The following is a 24,942-nucleotide window of genomic DNA, read 5'->3' as shown; positions in this document are numbered from 1 at the left end:
AAACAAAATCTCGGCTGTGTTTACATTTCACATTTTTGTTCACAACTGAGTTATGCGTTGACTAAAAGTGGTAAAAGGATTTTCCTATTTAGAAAATAAATAATTGAGAAATTTCCGGTCAGATGTCATCATGGCTTCGAAGACGGACCAACTTCTAGTCGTTGTGTCCATCCTGGAAGGTAAGTCGAGCAGGTCAAGGAGGCGGATTATAACCTCTTTAACAGCACACCGTTAGCTTCTGAAGTAAACGATACACTTACTTTACCAATATGACACGTCGGTGAATGTTTTAAGAGTTAACTGCAGGTACACAAGTGTCATTTGTAACGTATTACACAGCTGTCTAACAAGCAACCTGTTGCTGCTGGTCGTGCTAGCTCCACCCTGAAGTGGAATTAACAGTTATCTGTTATAGGAAGACGTCCTGAGCTGGAGACTTTATCTATTTCTGTCACAAAGGACGCATACTTGAAGGGCACATTGAGCACAGAGAAAGATTTCGGAAGTTGCTATAGCTTAACTTAGTACGAGCAAGATCTGTCAATGGAAGAGTTTCTTTCATTTGATAATGAAGCCACATCACAACATGTGTACTCGTGTACTGTACTTATTAAGCTTCTTATCTCTGCAAACTCTGAGTTTAGCTCACTATGTACACTTGTTTCATTTTATTGTCAGTTTAGCTCTGTTGATTCGTTTGGTTCTAGGTTGAAATTTACATCTGAGCAATATTGAGTACATCAGTATTGTTAGATGAGACAGTTTGAATTGTGTGATATTGTCATAAAATGTGTTGCTTTTCTCATCTTAAAGACAGTGTTATGATACAGTGATATAATCTAATCGTGTTCAGCTGTCACAGCTGAGTGATATTTAGTTGTGTCAGTATTAATGTCAAACTCAGTTGGGAAATTGCTTTTGAAACATAGAGAAACAACAAGAAGTTTGAGAATAGTGGGACTCAAATGGTCAGGTATAGTAGACATTTACTTTAAATATACTTTTTCAGTTTAAGAAGTCAGTTTGGCTTTCGCAAATTGAAAGTTGGTTGACCACTTTAAGATTTAAAATGTGTATATTGCCTACTCACTGAAAGCAGTTTGTAGGACTCAAAACAGACATATGATTCAGTGGCTACTGGACAAAACAAATCTTCCACACATCTCCAAACTTTCCGTGACTCTTTCCTTCCTTTCCTTCAACTGTTTTTTTAACCTGGCCTTCCTTCCTCAGGTCGTCACTTCCCGAAGAGTCCCCGGCTCAGTCTGGTGGTCCAGGCGAGCTTTGATGCTGAGCAGCTGGCCACAGACCCAGTAGAGCACAGAGATCAGCCACAGTTCAACACCGAGCTGGCCTGGGAGCTCGACCGCAGGACGCTGCACCAGCACAGGTCTGCAGCTCTTACATGTAGCCATCCCTATTTGAATTTTGACAATAACAACATTGCGAATGAGAGGGGAATGAGAATTTCAATGACATTTGTGACAGTACAACTGTGTTGTTTATATGTCGATAGATTTGTATTTTTATTGTCAGATAACTCTTTGAATTTATTAAACTGAAAGCCACAGAAGGTTAACTGCTCCAGATTTCCCATTAGATTTGGGTAATGACTGACTGTAGGGCTGGAATGAGCAATCATTTTCATAATCAGTTAATCAGTTAATTATTTATTCTCGATTAATTAATTAGTCCACAAAACATCAATCAGCAAAGTAAAATACCCATCACAAATATGCCAGAGCCCAAGGTGACTTCATCAAATGTCTGTATTTGTTCAAACAATTAAAAACATTTGAAAACCAGAATATATTCAGCTTACAATCATGTGGAAAAAGCAGAAATCTCTCATATTTGAGAATCTTGAAAAATCAAGTATTTATGCTTTTATTTATGCTTAAAAAAATGACCTAAACCATTAATATATATGCATATAATCGCTGATGAGATTTTCTGTCGTTAAACTTCTCGATTATCAGCTAATTGTTGCAGCTCAGATGTTCAGAATCCCACAAGGAATCTACTGTATTTATATTTGACGGCACGTTGTCCTTGTCTCTCCATCTCTATTGTTAAACTCTGTAAAAATGTCACTAAACTGTATAATATTGTTGACTCTGTCCTCCCAGACTGCAGAGAACTCCCATCAAGCTTCTGTGTTTTGCTGTTGACTCTGTTAGTAAGAGGAAAGAGAGTGTCGGCTATATTGTCCTGGACCTTCGATCTGTACAAGAAGTCAAACAGGTGAACCTCTTCTCCAAGTAATCAGTGCAATCTGCCACCATGCTACTACTGTTAACTTCTTTTCTGTCTGACTGGGTGACATGTTGCAGTCATTGAGATTAGCATTATAATTAGTGCTGTCCAGCTTTTGATCTCTGCGACCAGTAAAAACATCTTTTTTGTCCTGTTTGAGTGATGTAAAGATGATATTTGTTTTCAGGAGCCTCGCTGGTATCCGCTGCTGAGCAGTAAATACACCAAACAGAGACCAGCCCTCCTCCTCAGCATGGGGCTGGAGAACGACACCAAACCCTCTGAACCCTCTCCTGATAGGTTCAAAGCCAGGAAGGCCCCACCCCGACAAGGTCAGCTGGTTCATCAATACTCCTTGCTTTGCGCTGTGTTTTTCTTGTATGTTACTTGTGCATGCAAAATAATCAGTTGATATAATTTCATGAAGTTGCTCCTCATGTCTCTGATACAAGCAGCGGTTTTATAATGTAGAGATGAAGGTTTAAACTGGGAAGTCCAGGGACAAGAAAGAACATAAATGAGCAGCCTTTGAGCAAGGCACTGAACCTCAGCTTTTCAGAGGTTGTATGATTGTGAATCGGTGTGATCCTGGAAAGTCACATGTTCAGCAGTAATGTGTCTAGGGCATGGGGCAATATGAAAACTTCATCTCAAGATTATCATGTCCAGCTAATTGCGATTCATATTGTATTGCATCACAGATAAAACACCCACCCTTTTTTTTAGTGAAAGACATAAAAAGAATCTTAAATCTTAAAGTTATGACTAATCTGTATGAATAATTGAAGCTTTCATGCTAAAGTGTCTGATCCAGTAATAAGTTAAGTTGATAAGTTGTGTTAATGTCCCACACTGTAGCATACAGAATGTGCTTGATATCAAAAACTGTGTATACTCTGCTGCCTGTGCCCCCTGTTAGAGTTCAAACCCCTCAAAAATATCTGACATGTCAGACTTTTTCACTCCCTATCAGTCTGCACTGCTGTAGCTGTTACCCACCTGATTAAACATTTATGATGCTCATCAGTATTTCCAGTATAGACCCAGGTTCACTTCAGGTTCAGCTCCAGCTGTTGTGAAAACTCTGATAAGTAAGTCTTACAGTCTTATGATTGACTCAGGATTTTCATATCAATGTTTGAGAGCTTAAAAACTGAAAAAAGAACAATCACATTTCAGTGTTTTAAAACTTTGGAAATGAATATTGGTAGTATTGGAGTTTGGTAAAATGAAAAAAACAAAACAAAAAAAAACATCTGTTCATGGCAATTTGAGTTGTTTGTAAGAAAAAGCCCCACTTTCTGGTTCGACCTCCCCTGCTTGTCATACTTAGTTCTGTTTGCATTAAATTTTTGTAGTTGTAAATATTTGCGCTCTGTTCTCTTTTCTCCCTGACCCTCTCTTTGTTAAACTCTTGTGGTGCTCTGCTGTTGTAGGTTCTCCTGCAGTGACTGACCTGCTCCCAGACAACCTGGAGGCCGTACTGATCTCAGAACAGGGTTACCATCAAGTCGGACCTGCAGATCACTGCTGTGACATGTTCGTCCTGTCTGTCACTGTGGCCTTTGCTACCAAACTAGAACAGGTGAGGACAGTGCTTGGACTCTACCTTCCAACCTGAGCTATTACCAGGCAGTGAAGTGTTTCTTCAGATAATATCAGATAATTGCCCCATCCGGAAATTAGACAATAGAGAAACAATCTTTTCTTGACTGGTAACTCGCTCACTTATTCTCACTGGGGCTATCATTGTTGTGTTTTCCTCATTTAACACATAAAATAAACTCAGCTGACAACATCAGGCCTGTTGTTTAGGGCTGTTGAAAGGCGGTATAGGTAAAAACAAACACTAACTGAAGCTTAACAAAGAATAAAAAAGATAAAACTAGTTCTTAGATGTTTTGAGATTCACAGATTGATGATAGCGTGACAATGGAAAAACATTTAGGTGGTACCTGTTGTTATAACATTACTGCCTGAACTCTCAACTGCTTCAACATGGACCGCCTGTGCCCCAGAGTGTCATAAGAAGACACTAAAGACACAGACGCTTTCGTTGCTACCAGATTAAACCAATTTCTCCTGTCACACCAACATGTTCTTTCTCATGGCAGATAGAATTGGAGTAGAGATGCTGTGCAGTGTTCAATAGAGAGGCCATAATTTTATAATGTGATCAGTTTAAAAAGTAATCCATTTTATTGTTGGCCATTTGTTTATGAAAGGCTAAACTGTTTTAAAATTTAAACATTTTCTGTTTTCATCTCTCTTGTTGTTGTAAATGTAATGATATGGACTCTTCTCACTTTTGATCACAAAATCCTAAATTAAAATGCAATCAAATTAAACAAAGAATTACTTGGGAATTGTGACCAAAAGTACAGCTTCTGTCCACAGTTTTCATATTTTAACTTTAATTAAACCCTGAAAAAAATAATAATTTTAACGTTAAATTGGTTACATAAAGCACATTTATCAGCACTTTCTTGTTTTTGCTGGATGAGTCGAGACAACACCTTCACATCTTGAGTCACAATATTAATTAAGTTAACTGTTAGAACCAACAAATCAACCAAATGTGTGGTTTTTTTTTTTTGTTTTTTCCCACAGTTGATCCCCAGCACTATGAAACTGTCAGCGGAGGGATCAGAGTTCTTCTTCTACTACTCTTTACTGGGTAATGACATCACCAGCGAGCCTTTCCGCAACCTGCTGAGCCCCGACTTCGAGCCAGAGCGCGCCTCTGTGCGTATCCGCAGCAGCAAACAGATCCTCCAGACCTTCCTGTCTCAGTCGCCAGGTTTACAGGTGAAAGTGATGAACAACTTATTCCTATCTGTTACTGCCTGTCCATGTGTCATCATACGTTACTGTGTGTCCTCTTCAGATCCACCTGTGTTGTGGGAATCACTCTCTGGGCGGCACAGACGTTTCTCTCGCAGCTCTGTCAGCTGTTTCTATGGATCTGGAGAACAAGGCAGCAACACTGGAGGGAGCGTTTGTACTGCAACCTCCTAAACGCATCAAACAGACGCTGCCGGCTCTGCCCGCCGACCTACAGCCGACTGTAGGAGTGGCTGTTACCCTGAGGAGAGAGGAGGTTACACACTATGTTTTTATCCTTTTACTCAGAACAAGTATTCAAAATGTTGAGAGTTAATTTGTGTGGTAGTTTACTTTTGTGTGTCATATTTCTTTTGCTCTTTGCCGTAAAGCTTAAAATTTGTATTTTTTTTTCTTCTGTCCTTTCTGCAGTCTTTAGGTACTAAACAAGGATATGGAGCTCAGACACACTCCCACACTCGTCCTCCTGCCCCTCCCTCTGTTCCTCCTGTTGAACAGAGACCTCGAAGCTCTTCTCCAGTCCAAAAACCTCCTGACTCTTCTCCTCCTGGGCCTCGTCTTCCTCCTCCCTCCTCTCATACAGAGAGCGAAGCAGAGAGTCTGCTGGAGGAGCTTCAACATGGCACAGAGCAGGCAGGACTGGCAGGTGAGGCTGGAAATGTCACAAGTCATTTTGAAACAAGAGGTCAGAACTCAGATGACCGAGAGGAGCAACACTGAATTTTTTTTTTTTTGTCGTTTGTCTAGCTGCAGATTTGGAGGTTCCTGTGCAGCAGCCGGGTCTAACTGAAGCTACAGCAGAGGGTGGAGCATCATCTGTCAGTGTCTCCGCTCCTAAAGTGTCCATCCCCTCCTCTGCCCATCACTATTGCTTCTCTCTGGACCTCCGCAGCCTGGGAGGCCTCAGGCTGACGCACCCCATCGCTGCTACACTCAGGTGAGAGACTTCATTTGTGTTTTGTCTGAGTCACTACAAGCAGTAACTTAATGTTTCATAGAAAAATGTCATTAGACTGTACATATGTAAAGTTTGTCCACATATAAAGACAGATAGTTTGCAACATTTTCTTCAATAGCTTCCAGGTCATGTGACCAATTAACTCAAAATTGATGCTGAAATGTCTCTGTGTACTGGTTGAATCAGACACTTCTTTTTTATTGGATTTTTAGAGGTTTTTCAATTTAATTCATCATTCAAATGGGGGCGAATGCTTCAGTTTGTTGGCAATTCTGTGACTGCTAAGCACACTGAGTGTTTGTCTGATTGCTTCCAGAGGCACATCTGTGTGACCAGCATGAATTTTCCCACAAGCTCATGTTTAAATTATGTAGCTGGAGTGAACATTGTGGAAAGGGGAGCGAGTTGAAGACAAGGTTTTCAGAATATTTTGGAGCTCCTCTCTATTCAGCTGCTGCCAGCATTCACATCAATTTTATTCATCATCTATTGATGGTTGTGTGTTTGTTCTACTTCAGGTATTCGTATCAGTTCTTTGGCAGTCCAGCTCCCATCATAACCAACCCTCCTGTGGAGCTGCAGAGGAACATGGAGGTGTCTCTGCCTCAGTCCTACTGCGCCTTCGACTTTGCTGCTCTTCCACAACAACTACAGGACACCTTCTCCAGGTAGGGAACACACGCACAGAAAAATATTTGGTCCTTCACAAACTTACTGCTAGAATTGTGTACACATCTGCATGCAGTGTACTTACCTGTTTGGTATGGTGAGGAAGGAGGCCATGATTTTAAACTTTCTGTGTTTCAGAAGAAAAAAGAAAGAAACTTATGTCAGACAATTCGTACATATCGTAACTCGTACATGTCCCCTTTTTTTTTACCCTTCAAAATACAATCTTGCTATTAGATTGAAATCAGAATCGAGTAGCATCACTGATCTAGGGGTGATTTATTTTTACATGGCATCAGTGGATCTTAAAGGGGCACCATGTAGTTTTGGAGAAGAAATTCAAACTCAAAATGTAATATTTACATTATTGATGATAAAAAATATTTATTTTTTGCATAACTGAATAAACAAACTGTTCTCAGAGGACTATAAGGTCCCCAGAACACTGTTTGAAGCTAGAAAGGTGGCAGGGTCCGCCAAATATAAACAAAGTAAAACTGTATGAAATTGTGTCCTTTTAGGTCAGTTGGTTTATTCAGTCATGAAAACAGAGAGAGTCTGTTAATTTAATTTGTTTAGGCATAAAAAAAATCTGTCAATGCAGATCTTTCTCTTCTGATTTAAAATTTCATCCCCAAAACTACATTGTGCAGCTTAAAATGATGGGCCAAAGACAGTTTTTTACATGGGTGGACGATAAAGTTATGTTTTGATCCATTCAAACAGATTTGTGATGCTTTCATGATAATATCTTCCTTATTTTCTGCAAACTCACTTTCATCCAACAGGTGGAGCAGCAGGACTGTGTGTTGGCACTGTTTTTGTCTCTATGAATATTCAGTCCAGGCGCAAGTTTTTGTCCTTGCAGTTTAATACTGTGAGTTTGAACTCATTGTGTTTATCTGTCTGTTGTAGAGTTCCTCTGGTGGTGGAGATTTGGCACAGAGACTCCACCAGCAGAGACCAGCTGATAGGACGAGCCTCCATCCAGCTGTCTCATCTGCTAAGCGCTGAGAGAAGCAGATTAGTGGCATCAACAGGGGAGCAGAGCTGGAGACAGACTCACCAGGACCGGATCTCCGTAGTCAGAACACAACGGTAGGAAATGTCACTGACTGGCAGACTGATCACATGGTGCTTGTTAAAACACTGTTCAAAAACTGTGTTTCTATCCGGCAGCCCCAGTGAAAAGGTGGCAGAGTTGAGCTATGTGGCAACACTGGAGGACCTGGGATTGGTTAAAGCTAGAGAAGTCATCGTGTCTGACTCTACACAGGTGAGGCAGCTGTGTGTGTTTTTCTGACTTTGTCATAAAGAACTTTAAATGCTTTGGGTTCTCTCTGAGGAGGGCAAGTGTGCTAATGCATGCTGGTGTATTTTGATGAATATATTTGATAATGTGTGTATTTATAAAAAGCTTCTTATTTTAAATCATCCATCTTGAATACTTTTAAAGAGACAATCTACTTTTTGAAGAAAGTAAAATGGTGGGTGTTTACATTGTGTTTGTGCTGACACAGTACTAAAATAACTCTTCAACTCAGGCTCACATTTCATCTGATCTGCACATGAATATTAAATAGGTTTATTTTTAGATTTGTTTTAGCCATTTTCCATCAAAATATCACATTCTCTGTAATTCGAGATTAGAAACATCCCTCAGTGTAATGCAGTATTACACATAAATGGCAGAGTTGTTGTATTGGTCAGTATTAGATTCTACAAGTTTACTTAATAAAATGGCCACTGATTGTATAGACTTCTGTATTAAAATTTATGTTCATGTTTTCCCTGTTTTTATTGTCACACACCTTTAGAATGAACCTGTCGTCCCTGCACAGCCGCCCTCCCACCCTGCAGCACACAGACCTGCTGCTCCCAGCCTGAACCCCACCCCGCTGGACCCCACGGCTCCAACCGCCCCAAGAGAGACCCTGGAGTACCGCACGGCCCTGGAGCTGGAGATGTGGAAGGCAGAGCAGGAGGATCTGTTTGATGATCAGGTAAAGACAGGACTGTGAAAAATGAAGTTAATAATCAGACTGAATACAAAAAATGTATATGGTTAAGTATAATGATTAAGTCAATCAGTGTAGTGTGAATATATAATATTACAAAGATACAGTGATGTTACTTTTTTAAAAAAAACAGTTAGACATGCCGATAGATTTTTTAAAACTTGCTAAAAAGGCATAATTTATAAAAACACATTTTATATATAATGGGTAATTAATTAATATATTTCATAAACGTCAGTCTTTTTTATGTAAACTCTATAATCCTGCAACATTTATACAACATTTATTTTTCAAGTTTTTGCCCTTTTAATTTGACTTCATATAAACAGGTGTTTGACTATGTCTGCACCCTTCATGTTGACCGTTTCATGTTCTGCTTGATTAAATACACAAATACCAGTATTAAAATATGCTGTTTGTTTCAGTTGAGGAAGAAGGAGCTGAGCCACATGCAGGCTCTTGCAGAGGAGTGGAGGAAGAGAGATCGAGAGAGAGAAGCTCTTGTCAAGAAGAAGGTGGAGTCCACAGCTACTTGCACAGACACATACAATGATTATATATTACATGATATACTGTACAGTGCAAGAGTTACTATTCATACAGACTCATGGGACACTTGAATCTGAATGTAATGAGTGGAAAAGCTATCAAATAATGATTGCTCATGTTTTTCTTTTATCCCCAAATCTCTGCCTGCTTGTAGGAGGTGGAGTATAACGTGTTGGAGGAACAGCTCCAGAAGACTCTGTCTGCTCTGGAGAAAAGAGAGAAACAGCTGGCTGAGGCCGAGCTGGAGGTCAGACTCATCTCTAAAACTTATGATACGCAGTGTTTATAAATGAATGTCAATCATACAGATTATCGGACATAGTGTCCGTTAAATGTCCTGTTCCATAGTTAGCAATACATTAGCATTATTGAGATGGCTTATTGAACTATTTCTAATTTATACTTCATTAATTTCTTTGTCTTTTTTTTTTCACTTGAATTCAATAGCAGTTGTGACACATTAGTGAGCTGAAGGCTGAAAATAATGTTACGGCCCAGTGGGACCTCAACACTTGTTGAAGCCAGAGTGAAAATCCCAGCTGTCCCCCTGGGACAACAAAGACTATTCTCTATCTATTAAATATAGGGCTGCATCTAATGATGATTTTTATTACTGATTAATCTGCTGATTATTTTCTGGATCAAACTGTTAGTTGTCTCTAAAACATTTGAAAGAAGGTTATCAAATAAGGTCTGGAAAATCAAAAATGTGTCATATTGGTGTTCTGAAACTTAAATGTGTGTATTGAATACATTTACTCCCATAAATGTTTAATTTGGGACTCAGAATAACAATATTATCAAAGTATAACCAACTTTTCTGTACAAAATGCAGCCCAGTCAACAAGTGCTTTAAGCGTGTTTTCCAGTGATTCTTTGTGACAGTGACTTTTCTTTTGCATTCAGACTCAGAGGCTGCAGAAGGAGCTGCGAGCGGAGCACGATCTGACCCAGAGGGAGCTGCGGACGGAGCACGATCTGACCCAGAAGGAGCTGCAGGAAAGCAGCAGGAGGCTGCAGCAGGAGTGTGACCACCGGGTGGCGCTGGAGAAAGACAAAGTCCGACTGATGGAGGAGGAGAGAGCCCGGCTGCTGCAGCAGGTACAGAGAGAAGACTCCTATTTGTTTAAACGCGAGTTTACATAAAAATTCTAACTTGTGTTTCTGTTGTCCAGATTGCGGACAGGGAGTCTCGGTATAAGCAGTTAGAGAAAGAGTTCCAGCTCTACAGAGAACAACAGAACATCAGACCTGAGTTCAGACTGCAGTCAGAGGTCAACCTACTGACTCTAGAGAAGGTAATCTACTGGTTTTACATGTCATTACTCAAGTAAAAATACAAGTAGGAGTCGATATTGGCATCCAAATTTACTGAAAAAAATGTACTTAAAAAATCAGCTTGAGACAAAAGAATAGGTGCAGTGTCCATACATTTTTAAAAATGTATGTGCAATAAATCTATTTCTCCAAAATGTGGATGATTGTGTTTTCAATAAGGTAATGCAAATTTTAATTTTCGTTCTAATCATTTAGTCTAACTCAGTGAATATGTGATTTCAAGCTCATAATCCCTAAAGTCTAAAGAGGCAGAATTTTTAATGTCCTGAGCTTTTCAGATGTGTGTGACTGATGTTTCTGTCTTGTGATTATTAAGGTGGAGCTGGAGAGGAAGTTGGAGTCCACCACCAAGTCCAAGCTGCACTACAAGCAGCAGTGGGGGCGCGCCTTAAAAGAGCTGGCCAGGTTCAAACAGGTACTGTTCACCAAGAGGGAGGGACGTGCACGGTAATCTCACTATTGTTTCAGTGAAAAACGATCGTCGAAGATTCAGAAATTGAAAATTAGTGTTTGTGAGGTTGTGTTTTTACAACTTTTAATCCAAGGACCCAGTAGTTATCCTATTAAGCAGTATTGTTTTAGCTAAGGGAAATTGTAATTAGTTTATAAAACTAAACTGAATTTTTTAAATCAATCATCCAAAGAACCTCACACAAATGAGAAATCAGAAGAGCAGAGCTGATGCTGAACAGAGCTATGACTAGCAACCAATGTTTATTTTTTAATGAATCAGGAAAACAATCAGCAAATTAGAATGAAATGATAGTGTTCACTGAGATGGGATCCAATTGATATTCACTGCGCACCAAAATTAACTGAAACCGACGACTGCATGCATGATAGAAAATAGAAAATCATTCTAAAATCTGCTGGCCAGCACCAATGTAGTTAACAGGCAAAAATGAAAGACAATTACAGTCCTGTAAAGGCAAAGCAGTGGACAGAATCAAGACAACTTCACCTCAAGACAAGAAAACAAACAAACAAAACAAAATAAAAAGACAAGATGTTTGAGACAAACTTTACCCCCAAATTGACAACATTATGGAAAGCCGAGCTCGGGCCTCTGTGTCCTGACAGCGGTCATATTTCACAGCAGATAATAGTAGTTTTTCTGTGTTGGGACGTCTGGCGGTTTCGATGCTGCAGGTTTTTAATCTGCTGCTGGAGACGAGCTGACAGTGTTAGGACATTTAACAGCTCTGTTTAAAGACAGAGTGAGCAGAGGAAACTGAGCTCAGCCCGGCCGTCATCCGTCAGCTGACATCACACCGTGGCTGTGGGAGCGTCTACAAATACACCAGTATACAAGTACACTCACTGTATGTGATTGATGTGTGTAAAGGAAACAGAAGATGTGCAGACTTTTTCTTTTAGCTAAGGAAAAGCATCAAATACGCACTCAAAATTGTTCTCACGTACAGTGATATTAGCAGCAAAGTTGTCTTTGTGATGAGTAGTACCTTTCAGACTATTAAGTCTTTTAATGTTGCACTTAATGTTGAAGTTGAGTTTAATTACTGTATATATACTGCTTGTCTAAGGCAATGCAGCATACTTAGTTACCCTTTATTTTATGGACATAACATTTTATATAAAAATATGTACTGAGTAGGGGTGTAACGTAATTCATCGATCTGGATCGAATGATCAATGATCCAATAGCATCGATGCAAAGTGAAAACATCAATTCCATTCACTGCCATCGTTAAGATACGCCTTTATTTTGAAAGTACCATGGCACTCTGTGTCATCGTTCCGTCCAGTGGAAAGCTTTTATATGAAGTCATAGGAAATTGACGGTTAACATTTGCAGTAACTTAACACAGGTCTGATACAACCAAAAGTGATCAGTAAAAACAAAGCAGACCTTTGCAGATTTTTGAGTCAATGCTGATACTGATATTGGAATTTAAAAAATATCTGATGTACATTTTTTTTGCAAGAATCCCTCAAATGTATTATCTTTGTTGGGAATGTAATTACCATAAGTTACCCCAAACATTTTTCTGCATTATAATTTCATAAAAATAGAAGTTTTGATATCGGTGCATATCAGGCAACATATACACCAATACGATATATCTGAAGTATGCCAGTATCAGCCAATTTATAAATTGGTCTGGCTTTACTGCTGAGGACACGGTTGAGGTCGGCCCTGACACCAAACGGGACCACGGCAGCACAGAGACCACATGGCTATCCCCTGCTGTGAAACACAGTGGACCAACCCGGGCCTATGGAAAAACCTCTTTGTGTGTGCGCTTGTTTTCATATCTGGCAACATATGGGACTTGAGGAGTGTGTGTGACTAAAGCCCCACTTAATGCTGTGTGCATGTGTGTGTGAAAGAAGAGAAAAGGAAAGGGAGAGAGAGAGAGGTGTGTTTTTACACCAGAGCCAAATATTTAGCTGAGATGAAGTAGACAATGAAATGTGTGAGAGCCATCAGTTCTGAACAGCACTCTCTCTCACACGCACACACACACACACACACACACAGATGCATGCACATACGAGCACAGCACTAAGTGGGGCTTTAGTCAGCCTAAGACTAATGTAAACAGACACACACACACACACACATAGACCTTATCTGACAAACTAATAACTGTTACTGACACTAACCAGCTGGAAAACTAGACAGACATTCTTCCTCTTTCTCTCTCTTTCTCTCTCTCTGTCTCCCTTTTCTTTCCGCATAATTAACTTCCCCTCTTTCTGTTTTCTCCTTTTCATTCCTCCTCCATCTCCCCCTTCAGTCACTTCTCTTATCTCCCTTTTTCTTTCTTTTTTCTTGATTGACATTTACTGCTCTCAACCACTCTATTTTTTCCTCTTCATCATTTTGTCTTTCTTTTCTTCCTTCCTTTCTTTCAGTTTTTTTTATAGCTTTCACTTCGTCTAACTTTTCTTTCTTCCCTGTGTTTACCTCTCTCTGTCTTTTAAAACTCCTCTTTCCATGTTCCCTCTTTTCTTCTCTTTTCTGCCTCTCTTTTCTTTTAGGTCCTCTTTGTCTTTTAGCCTTTTAGTAATTTTCGTTTGTTTTTTTCTCCTCTTCTCTTCCTGTCTTTTCCTTTTCTTTTTCACTCTCTCTCTCCTTCTCACCCCTCCCATCCCTCCGTCCTCCCCTTTCTAAGTGCCACATCATTGTAAAGAAAACACGGTGTGATTTATGCAGCTCTAAGGGGGTTCGGCGCTGAGTGTCACCCCCCGCCTATTAATCATCCCTGGGATTGTGTTGAGCAATAAGCTAGCCAGCCGCTAACTATTCAGATGTCACACTCTTGCTTTTTATAAAATATCAGGCCTGTGTTTACATGACCATCCGTCTTGGCGCTCTGCGGTTTTTAAAGCCGGCGCTTGTTTGGTTTTTGTCGGCCTCTCCTCGCCTATTTATTCTCTCCTCTCAGCGCCTCGCATGGCGTGCTGTTTAGCTCAAGTCGGATCATAAAAATTCTTGTCCAAGGAATAATGTGCTTTTCAACCCAGGAGGTGCGGGCGGCTGGAGAGGCAGAGCGAGAATTAATATCCAGACAGCACTGTGGTATTAGATCAGAGAGTTAGCTTCGGTCTTTTTATATTCAAAATATTGGGACAAGGAGCTTAAGTTGGTCTTTTCAAAGCAAAAATATTGGGACAAAGAGATTAAAGTTCTGAGGCGAGGAGCTAAATTTGGCATTTTAAAAGCCGGTTTGGGAGAGACAACTAAACTTGGTCATTTTTATAGGCCATGAAGAAAGAAGCACAGAAATCCTGAAATATTTATATCTACAGTATAAATCCTGACCCAACAGTAACTCCAGCCATTGGTACAGGAGTCCAGTTTACCAAACCAGAAACCACTGATGTGAGCTGAATCGCCATTCAGCCCACACATGTCTATCTGTTGAGTATTATAGTGCATGGAAATGAAATGAGATCTGTGGCTTTCTGGATTGCTGCAAATCAGTCTGACAACTTCAGTGAAAGTAATAATGTTACGATAATAGTTAATGATGTTCATCTGGTCAGACCTCCGTGATAAACTTTTGTTTTGTGTCAGTTTTTCAGCATTTAGGTCAGTTCGCAGAATCTGATGGCAACAGTCCATTGCAGTCGGAGTCGATGAGTCAGCATTTAGGACTTACCGAACATAAACATATTTTTGTCTTTATAATGGTTCACGTTTTAATGGAATAAGCCAAACTTCTCTTATACCTTGACCAGTGAATATCCTTGTTTCCGATTGGTTGGCAGGTGACCATCTAACTTTTAAGAAAGGATTTATAAGCAGCTATATAATACACATGATGACGATAACGAAGTTGGTGGAGGAGATTGACTCCACTTTATGGTGTTTGTCTCTTCTGCCTCATCTGGTGCAAAAATTTATCATAAAACCTGTGTTAGTTTTTATATCATGGAGGAAACAAATTGGTTAAATGAGTCTGTAAAAGTTTAGAAAATTGCAAAAATTGTCCATTGTAATTTCCCTAATAGCTTGATTTCTGTGACCATAGAAGACTAAGAGGACGACTGAATCCTCACAAAGAAGATAAAACCGCTGAATTTTGCTTAAAAAAAATACTGAAACAAAATCAAAATGGTGATCTAAGTTGTGATCTAAGTCAGGAAATATCAGATGGAAGCAGAAGTAAACAAGTCTGAACAAGCATTCAGTGTCAGCGTCTGGTATGTCACAGTCTCGGCGACACAAACCGAAACAATTCAGTATGATATCAGTAGGTTCGATACCCGGCCTTGCTGATCATTAGGTCTGTCTGCACCACTTCACCTTCATCGTATCTCGGTTTCAGTCTGGCAGAGCACCCACGCTGTCAAAGTTTCGGGTTCAGTTCCCTCTGGGGCCGTCCAGACTAAAACTGTCCTCTCTCATGATGCTGTGAGTCTGTTTGTATAAAACTGTCTGTCAAACAGCAGATGTAACATGTTGTCTGAGAGAAGTTCGGTATTACTGGTCTCAGTGGAGACTCCCTGATGGTTCCCACTGGTCATTCCTGGAATATTATGGAGCTCTAGTGTAAGGGGCGTGTTCCTGACAGGTCACGGAGGTCGATACATTTTCTGGAGCAAATGAGGGATTTCATGGAATATTACACTTAACATGAATATAACAATTTTGCAGAGCTTTTTAAATGGCCAATGTTTCACGTGGTTTTCAGAATGCAAAAACCTTATAAACATTTACGAATGAATGGCTGTTTGTGTTCAGACAACATTTAACATTTAAGATCTTTAGTTTGTTGTACAGCACCAAAAACACTTGAAACTCAGATGTTGCATTGCCACTAAACATTTCAAACAATAGCTAGTTATATTCAAAGAATACTTATACTTAGGATCTGCAGCTTTAATCTTTGTATTAAGAGGTGTTTCAACCAGACTAGCAGCCTCTATCACAGATAAACAGACCACATTCTTAAACTCTGCTCCTGTGTCCTTTATCTCTCGCTTATCGCTCCAAAAACCCAACAGAGCAGCCTGAAAATACTGATCTTAACCCTTCCAGACACTGCATCCATACGATTAGTGCACATATGATACTGCTGCAGTTGTTTAACCCTGTGTGGGGCAAATCTAATCTTCTCAGAGCTGCATGCAGGGATTGGATGAGACGGGTTACTTGTAGAATTATTTAGGCCACCGAGTACAGTACCAGTTTTTTTTTTTTTTTTTTACTTTAACTTAAACTTTAAGTTTAAGTCTTTGTTTTACCTAAACTCTTGATTGGCAAGAATATAAACAACAAATGATAACATTCACAAAAAACACTTCAGTATAGAGCTGAAACTTTCAGTCGGTTAATCGTCATACAAAAGCTCAAATGCCAAACAGTTCCAGTTTCTTATTTGTAAAGATTTGCTGCTTTCCTTCCTTTTATATGAGGGTTAATTAAATAACAAAGCAAAACTTTTCAGAAAATTTGCTCTGCTTTTTTCATTATTTTTTAAAAATATTTTATAGTCACAACTATCAATCAGTTAATGGAAATTATAATAGCACAGTTGGACATAATCATTACTAAGACTGCTTCAACAATGTATAGCAACTGGTCCTGTAATTAGGGGTTTTCTCTCAATTTCTTGTCATTGCTGTATCGCCAGTTTTTAGCCTTTCGGCGTAATGTGACCAGTTTGGTTCTCTATGCATGATCTTTTTGCGCTGTCATCCAAGAGGCTTTTTCAGTTCTGAAGTGAACAAGTTCAAGTTATTTTGAACATTTTCTGGTTTCTCTGTTTTTCTTTCTTTTTTTAATCATTGTAATCTGAAAATGTTTGGGTTTTGAACCTTTGGTTGGACAAAATAAGACATATGAAGGCATCCTTTTAATTAATTTATAGAAATAATAATAATCAAGTGGTTGCTACAAGGATAATTTGTCATTTAACCATTCCTTTAACTTTCTTTTCTTCCTCAAAGTTATTTTAAAATGTTTGCGTGACTCTATCAGAGCAGAGCTAAACTGCCCTTGAACCCTCTCAGGTGTGAAGCCACCTCAGCTTCAGTCTGTCAGCTCTTTACAGAAAACAGACATCTTATATGTCTCCATATTTTTCTGTGATTTCAGCTGTTGCAGAAACACACTCATTTGTCTCTAATGGGAGTCCCAGTCGTCCTCTTTGTGTTTTATCCATCACATCCCCAAAAATCTCCCCCTGAACTCCCACAGGTGGCGAGCTGCTCAGAAAACTACATCTGAGCTGAGAAAAGTGTGTCCACATGTGAGCGATGGGATGAAAGTGTTTGTGTGAGACGTCCTCCCACAGCTGCTCCAACTGTTGACCTCTGAAAGTAGAGGCGCGTAATGGAGGAAAGACGGAGGGGAACCTCAGGGAGGAGAAGTCATTCTCTGGTCAGGCCCCCTTCCCCTGACTGTCTCAAACCTCAAACCTCGCCTGGACTTCCTCTCAGAGCTCTCAGTCCCTCGGCAGCTCACAGCTTGTCTTGTTTACCATCATATGTTCAGTTTGAACTGGTGGACGTCATGTTCCGCTGCCTCTGTCTTGAGCTGCATGATACCATGATATCATGTTTCTCGTGTGATCTTATGTGCGTTAACAGCTTTCTCTACATGTTTTATCTCCGCTCTTTTAAAAATATTTAAACAAGCACAGAACTTTCTTCCGTGTGCTCTACAGGGCAGCTGTGATGAGGACGTTATCTAATGAATGATTATCAGCCGGCTTCATCATGACCCATGTTCATGTGGACTTGACTTGGCTGCTCCTTTCATATTGGGACCAACTAACCCATGACCCATGACCTACGGATGAATTAACCAAGGATTGTAATAAGATAACTTGATTCGGCGCAGCAAGTTTGTCCCAGTGAACCTTGCGGTACCCATTTTGTATAAAGAATAACAGGCTGCAGCCATATTGGAGGCCCTCAACTTTTTCAGTAGTCGGGTGCATTTCCAAAGCTGAGTTGACTCAAAGGGTAATACGTTATCGGATATTTCAAGGTTTTTTCAAAATCTTGGCGTTTAGATTCAGATTTAGAAAGGTGGATGGAAAGTCACCAGCTTTTTTTTCTCTCCGTTGGGGGCTGTTGGATCAGGTCTTATTATTCTCGGGTCTATTTCATTTGGTCTACTTTCTTCCACTCAGAAATGCAACATTTAATCCTTTTTTACTGTTATTTTGCACCAAAGATGACAATCTCTTGTTGAGTTTGCACATTTTCGTTCTCTGCTGCTCACCATGCCGGTGTCAGCTGGAGCTGCTGGGAGATTTGTGACGTAATTGTAAAATATTTGCCGCAGGGTACTGAGTTTTAGTACCTTTTTCTCTTTCACCCCTTCTTCCTCCTGTCCCCCCCCGTCAAGGCCTCAGTATCACCTCGTCCTCTAATTGTTTCAGGACTCGGTCTCAGATTGTCCTTGGCAGCGGGCACCAGAGAAAATGTTTAGTGTGTTTGTTTTTCTAGTAATTAGCCTTAAAACGGCCTGTAATACAGACTGCTAATGGTCCACAGAGAGCTGAGCCTGTGTCAACACACCGTCTGTGTGTGTGTGTGTGTGTATGTGTGTGTGTGCGTGTGTGTGAGTGAGTGATGTGTTCATGAGAGACTGTGTGTGTTTTCATGTGTGTCTGTGAATGTGTGTTTTTCTGTTGGGAGGTGAGGTGATCAGGCGTGTGAAAATGGAAGCTTTCTGTGAGTGTGAGTGTGTGTAAGTCGGGCAGCAATGTGAAAATGTTAGTTTTCCCATCCAGAATCAGCCGGCTGGTCGTTCTGCTCTGTATCACCAGGACACACAGACAGATCCCAGCTTCTCAAATCACCTTCCCACTGCCTGCCGTCTGCTGGTTGGCATGTTTTCCATTGCTGTCCTGTTAACAAAGCAGCTGAAGGCTTGTGATGTCTGCTACTCAGTCAGTGCGTTCATCTAACACTTGTTGGTGCATAAGAGGATAGTTAAGAATAATCAGAGTGTGTATGCTCTGTGGAAGGTGTTTTAACACTGTCACTTTCTAGACCCGTACTTTATAGCGACAGAGCGGTTGAGTACAGACCAACATCTAAGACTAGCAGATGGTAAACAACAGTCCCAATTAGTTATACAGTACTTGCGCACATTTCATAAATATTGTAATCACTTTTATCAGGATCTGTAGAGTTTCACAGCTGAGCAGCAGATTGTTCTGTCAGTTTGGGAACCTATTATGTTAGCTCACATAAAAATGTGTTTGTATGATTCTACAATGATTAGTGGATTAATCAATTCAAAGAAAATGAATCTGCAATTATTGCATTAGGTCACTTTTCGATGCCTTCACGTTCTCAAATGTTAGGTTTTTTGATTTTCTTGGTCTTTTTCTTTTTTCTTGGTAAATTGAAGTTTTGGACTGTTGCTCACAAATAATATGTTATTTAATGATGTCATCTTGGGTTCTGGGATACTGTGATGGGCATTTTTGTATGGTTTCTCATGTCTTTTACGCCAAAGGAATAAGAGCCGTCCACACCAAGAACTATAGGTGTAATGATGCCAAGTATGCTGCGTGATCCATTTATGTCAGCAGCTTAGGAAAATGGATATTGATGACCTGTTACTGCTGTATGTAACGTCACACAGGAAAACAAAATGAAAACCAGGATATGGGTTCCCAAAATCCTTCATAGATGAGAGGAGAATCCAATACTCTGATGTTGACTCATAGGAATGTACGAATAAAATTCAAAAGAGAACAACTCTTTTAACAGTTATCCTGTTGATCGTCAAGGAACATCGTTAAGGACAAAGTTAAGTATGAGACCTCATAAGCGCCACAGACCGTTTGGCGGTATGTCTCAGGTAAAAAGATGTTAAAGCGTTTAATAAGTTATGAACGTGACACCCTGTAAATTTTGATGGACTTTGATTGGCTTTCGGTGTTTCTATTATTCATCAAATCACTCTGAAACTGATCGCAATTACATCATTGTGGTAATAGTTGTGGTGTGGGCTCTGCCATCAACTTGAGTTAGAGCGATTTTTAAAAGCTCTATTCATAGTTATTGTTACAGTTGTCGCTCTTGGTGTGGACAGTCTTTATTAAATTTTCTAGGATGTACAATTTTCACAGTATTGTTTATTGTCCAGCTTGGATGAAGTAATAAGCACCTAGAAATGAAATAAATGAGCCATACAAAGAATCGACAAAGTCTTCCTCAAAACATCAGCAGAAGTCACTGGACTTCGATCGTATGTTAACTTTAAGATTTTCCCAGCAGGTTGTTGGATGTAAAGCTTTAAATTGTATCCAGTTTGATTTATATTTAAAGATTAGTGTTTTTGTTTTCCCTCCTCAGACTGTTTCCTTGATTTATTAACGTCCAGCTGTAAGCCAGTAGACAGAGCCCAGATTGGTATTATGGGTAATTTTGGGAAGTCTGGCTGATCTGAGCTGGAGGCTGGAGCAGCTGAGAGAAATACGACTTTTAGACGTTTTTATGAAGTTTTCTTTCTGTTCTCATCGTGTTGGTGTTGGTCTTCGTGTGAATTCTTCAAGTCCTGCAGCATTTTTCTCAGGAAAGTTTTATGAAAATGTGAAACCAGACAAATTTATCACCAGCCTCCGCTCTGTGTAATGAGTAAAAACAGCTTCTTGGCATGGAAATGCACACATTTCAGCACCGGGGTCAGAGGTTTATTATTAAGTATTCTCAGTTCAGATTTGATCTGCAGACCAGTGCAGTGCGTCAAGACTCAAGTCAGGTTCAAGCTGTGGAATTCAAAGTTGTTTGAAATCATTCTGATGGTCCTGAAGTGACTGCGAGGCAGCACATTAAAATCTTGAAGTCTCACACAATAAGAACATCTGTAATGATAACTAAACTGTAACTCAGTCTGATCGTGAAATCTTAAACGTATGTGTATGTTTGCAGCGGGAACAGGAAAACGCCATGACGCGGCTGAAGAAGCAGCAGGCGGAGCTTGAGGCCATGCGGCTGCGTTACCTAGCAACAGAGCAGAAGGAGTCGGTCCAGCAGGACAGACAGGAGCTGGACGACATCAGGAACGAGCTCAACAGGTGATGATGATGTTGATGATGTCAGATCATGTTTTCCCATAATGTTCACAGCTGAATCGATTTGTCAATTGATCCATAAGTCTATCAAAAAAATATGTAAATAAATCTGCCACTTTTTGGATAATAACTTTATTGTTTATTGTATCTGTTTTTAAAGAAAAAACTGCCAAACAGTATTGTTTCAGATAATTAAGCAAACTTTTGATATTTTGACAGATTAAAGCAGCAGGAGGAGGACAGATTAGGTCCCACCTCATCTCTCAGTGGCCCCGCCCCCCCTCACAGCGTGAACGAGAGCGCTGACAAACACCTGACCCGTCTGTTAGAGGAGAGAGACACTCTGCTGAGGACTGGAGTTTACACCCACGACGACCGAATCATCGCTGAGCTCAACAGACAGATACAGGACGCCATGAGGGACAGAGGGAATCTCTGACAGCTGCTGGAACCGACCAATCAGAGTCATACCTGAGACTGCAGGTAAACCAGCTGTTAGCACATGAACTCAGCAGAGCTCTGAAGTGGTTAACAGGTTTGTTTCAGGTTATCATTCATCCACTCAGGCTGCATTCACACAAAAATGCCCAGTGCCAAATTTTTATACAAGTTTACATCTGTCAAGCATGTCACTTTACCTCATCTGAGCTAAATGTAAGCATGGACAGCACCACATTCACCAGACACGTCATCTTTGCCTTAAATTCAAGACACAATACGTTCTTGAATGACTTCAGGAGGCCTGACACACAGTCATGTCTAAGTGTGAACGAGGCCTCTGAGACTTTCTGTTTTATCAGCTCCTGTGAGTTTCTGTGAAAGCTTAATGGAATACTTCAATCAATCTCATGTCTGTGTTGAGTACAGAGCTGAAGTCAGGTTAGCTTAGCTTAGCATAAATACCAGAATTGGGGGTTGAGCTTTAGAGGTGTTGGTAGGTGTGTTTTTCATCCTTTTCCCTCTGCTTCCAGTCCAGTCCAGTCCAGAGAACTGGGGATGGAACTGTACAGATCTAAATGTTTAGAACTTAAACTTTTCCAGATTAGAGTTCTGACTGCTGTTTGTTTATAGATTTCTATATTTATGTTTGTGTGCTGAAGTAGATTTCAGATGCCATTCTGTTACTTCTCTTGCTCAGCAAATCAGATGCTCATGTGTTTTATATTAGTGTTGTTTTACGTTTGTGTTCCATCATATGTTAATAATCCTCCGCCAACCTTTTTAACAACAACATATACATTTTTAATACAACACTCACATGCGACATGTTTGTTCAAAGTGTCAGGTGGTTGTAATCAATCCTCCTGTCCTTACTGTTCATCCTGAAATGATCCTTTTCTAATGCGACTCCAATGTAAGAGTACGGGACACTTATGCACAAACCTGTTCTTATAAAGTTCAGTGCAAAACTCACCCAGTGTGGAGAGGAACACTGATTTCAGGAACCAGTTACCGCACACATGGACATGTCAGTATTGTATTTAAGTAGACATGAACCTTTCTTTTAAAGGATCATACCACTTGTTCTGCATGTCTGAACCTTAAAGCTGCAAACCGCTGGACATTTTTATGATTACCAAACACTTTTAAATGACACCATGACCTTTTAGATTTTCTGCTTTTCAGGCAGAGAACGACTTAAATTCATTTTGTGAGCACTCTCACCGGAGCTAAAAAATTAGTCGATTTATTAATTTGATGATTGTCACAACATTAATCAACAATTGGTTGAAGCTTCTCAAATGTGAATGTTTTTTGGTTCTCTATATTCTATATTCTATAACAATTAACTGAATAATTTTAGTTTTTGGGCCAAAGTCAGACAAAACAGTCTGTCATCTTGGGCTTTGTGATGAATATTTACTGACATTTTAGAAGCCAAACGATTAATAAAGAAAATAATTGGCAGATGAACCCAAATTTGCTTGTCCTTCCTCCGAATTAGATTTTCAGGCAGCACAGCTCATATGTCACCAAGGAGAGAAAACAATAAATAACTTTCACAAACAATCATCGAATAGACTAAATATTGACAGAGCTGAATTATCTCTTATAAGGAAGAAAAAAAAAAACAATAGTAATAATAAAACAGATTATTTATTGAATATGAAAAATTACCCAAAACAACGTAAAATCATGACATGATCAAGAGATAATTAGCAGTTAATCGACAAACAATTGCAAAACCAGCGGTCTGTTCCTTTTGACATGACTGTTTGAGCATTAGAGGATTCAAATCTGAAGCTTTACTGAACCTGAAGTGACAGAATAGGAAATCCAATCTGTTACATTATTAGAAGAGTCTTGGTGTGTTCATGTACAGTCTGTAATGTATGTATTTTTTAGTTGTGATGAGAGGTTTTTATCAGACAGCAGGTGGCGCTGCAGCCTCAGAAAAACTTTCAAACACTCCTCTGACCTGCGGACGCTGTGAAACATTAATTTATTTTATATCACCAGAGTCGACTGTGATTTCTGTGTTTGTCTGCAATAAATTATTTTGAGATGAAATCTGTTGTGTAAATGTGTGTTTTTACTTTTTAATCAATAATTTTTAGTTTTTTAATGTATTTCTGCTTTATTGAGGTGATTAAAGAGCAGAGAGCCACCGGAGAGATGTTTACACTGACAAACAAATGAAGATCAATTCTTTTCTAATACTTTTTTCCTTATCTCTGGTTTACACATTTTGTTCATACTGATCTATTTTAACTAATTGTATTTATCAGTGGATGCACACATTTGAAGTGAGTCAATATTGAACTAAATTGTTGCTTAGAGAAATACATTTGTAGTTTATTTAGACCAATAATACTTTAATTTGCTGAGTTTAAACAGACTTCTCACAAAACACTGAATATTAACTTATTTAAATCAAAGCACAAAAAGATCATTTAAAATCTTGAATGTTTTTTTCTCAGCAATATTAAATACCCAGTTCTGCTTCTGTATACATTTAGTCAGCCCCCGCTGATCTGATTGGTTAAAGTTTTTTATAAAATACTAATTAAAAGTAATGTATGTATGTGTAATGTGTATGTAAATATGAAATATCTAATGTTTGACACACTTATCTCCACTTTTGAAATATCGACGTCACTACGTGGGGGAGTAGTTGTGTATGTTTTTGATTTAAACTAACAAATGTTAAAGACAAACAAAAGATTTTTCATTTTTCTAAATGTAAAACTTATTTAGGCTTTTTGCTGATTTTGTTTATTATTTATTATTATGTCTTTACTTAAATTACTTTGATAATCAAATACTTTGATTTCAAAATACTTCATTACAAGTAGAGAAATATTACCATCAACATGTACTTAAAGTATCATATGTAAATGTAGGACATCCCCTGCAATTTTATTGTATATTACGACCACTGATGCATATCTTATTTTAAGTACTTTTTGGTATTTTAATGTATAACAATGTTGCATTTTACAAGCTGGTCATGTACAGTATTTTTGTTTTAAGTTCTGTACCTGTAGTTGTACGTAGCGGTTAGAAGGACAAAGTAGATTTATAATAAAATTGAAATAAGAAAGTAAATTACTGCAAGTAGTTCAAATTGTAATCAAGTACAGTACTTGATTACATTCCAAAACTGTACATATGTTAAAAGAAGAAGAAAAAAATACATTTTTAAATACACAAAAAGCAAAATGTGTGTAGTAAATAAAATATAACAAAAATAAATACATTTAAAATATAATATTGGATGACAGACTTTAAAAATAAAAGCCCATTACACAAAATGAAAAATAAAACTTTGTTGTGAAAGATGTGAGAGTAC

At 39.1% G+C, this 24,942-nt stretch overlaps 1 protein-coding gene across 1 annotated transcript; it reads left to right on the top strand.

Moving 5' to 3' along the window:
• Nucleotides 1-22,129, top strand: cep120 (centrosomal protein 120). Its single transcript, XM_073466563.1, has 20 exons — nt 1-179; nt 1,234-1,390; nt 2,130-2,244; nt 2,444-2,588; nt 3,693-3,841; nt 4,867-5,064; nt 5,144-5,356; nt 5,512-5,746; nt 5,848-6,037; nt 6,577-6,726; nt 7,643-7,825; nt 7,907-8,003; nt 8,545-8,730; nt 9,171-9,260; nt 9,449-9,541; nt 10,201-10,395; nt 10,470-10,592; nt 10,949-11,047; nt 21,007-21,152; nt 21,369-22,129. Exons 1-20 carry the CDS (start codon nt 131-133, stop codon nt 21,586-21,588), a joined length of 3,033 nt encoding a protein of 1,010 aa, XP_073322664.1. The 5' UTR covers nt 1-130; the 3' UTR covers nt 21,589-22,129.
• The last annotated feature ends 2,813 nt before the right edge of the window (nt 22,130-24,942 follow it).

This window comes from Pagrus major, chromosome 5, assembly GCF_040436345.1.
Source record: "Pagrus major chromosome 5, Pma_NU_1.0".
In the NCBI taxonomy this organism is placed as follows: domain Eukaryota; kingdom Metazoa; phylum Chordata; class Actinopteri; order Spariformes; family Sparidae; genus Pagrus; species Pagrus major.
Note: the sequence above shows the minus strand (reverse complement) of the source record. Positions and strands in the feature narration are given on the sequence as shown.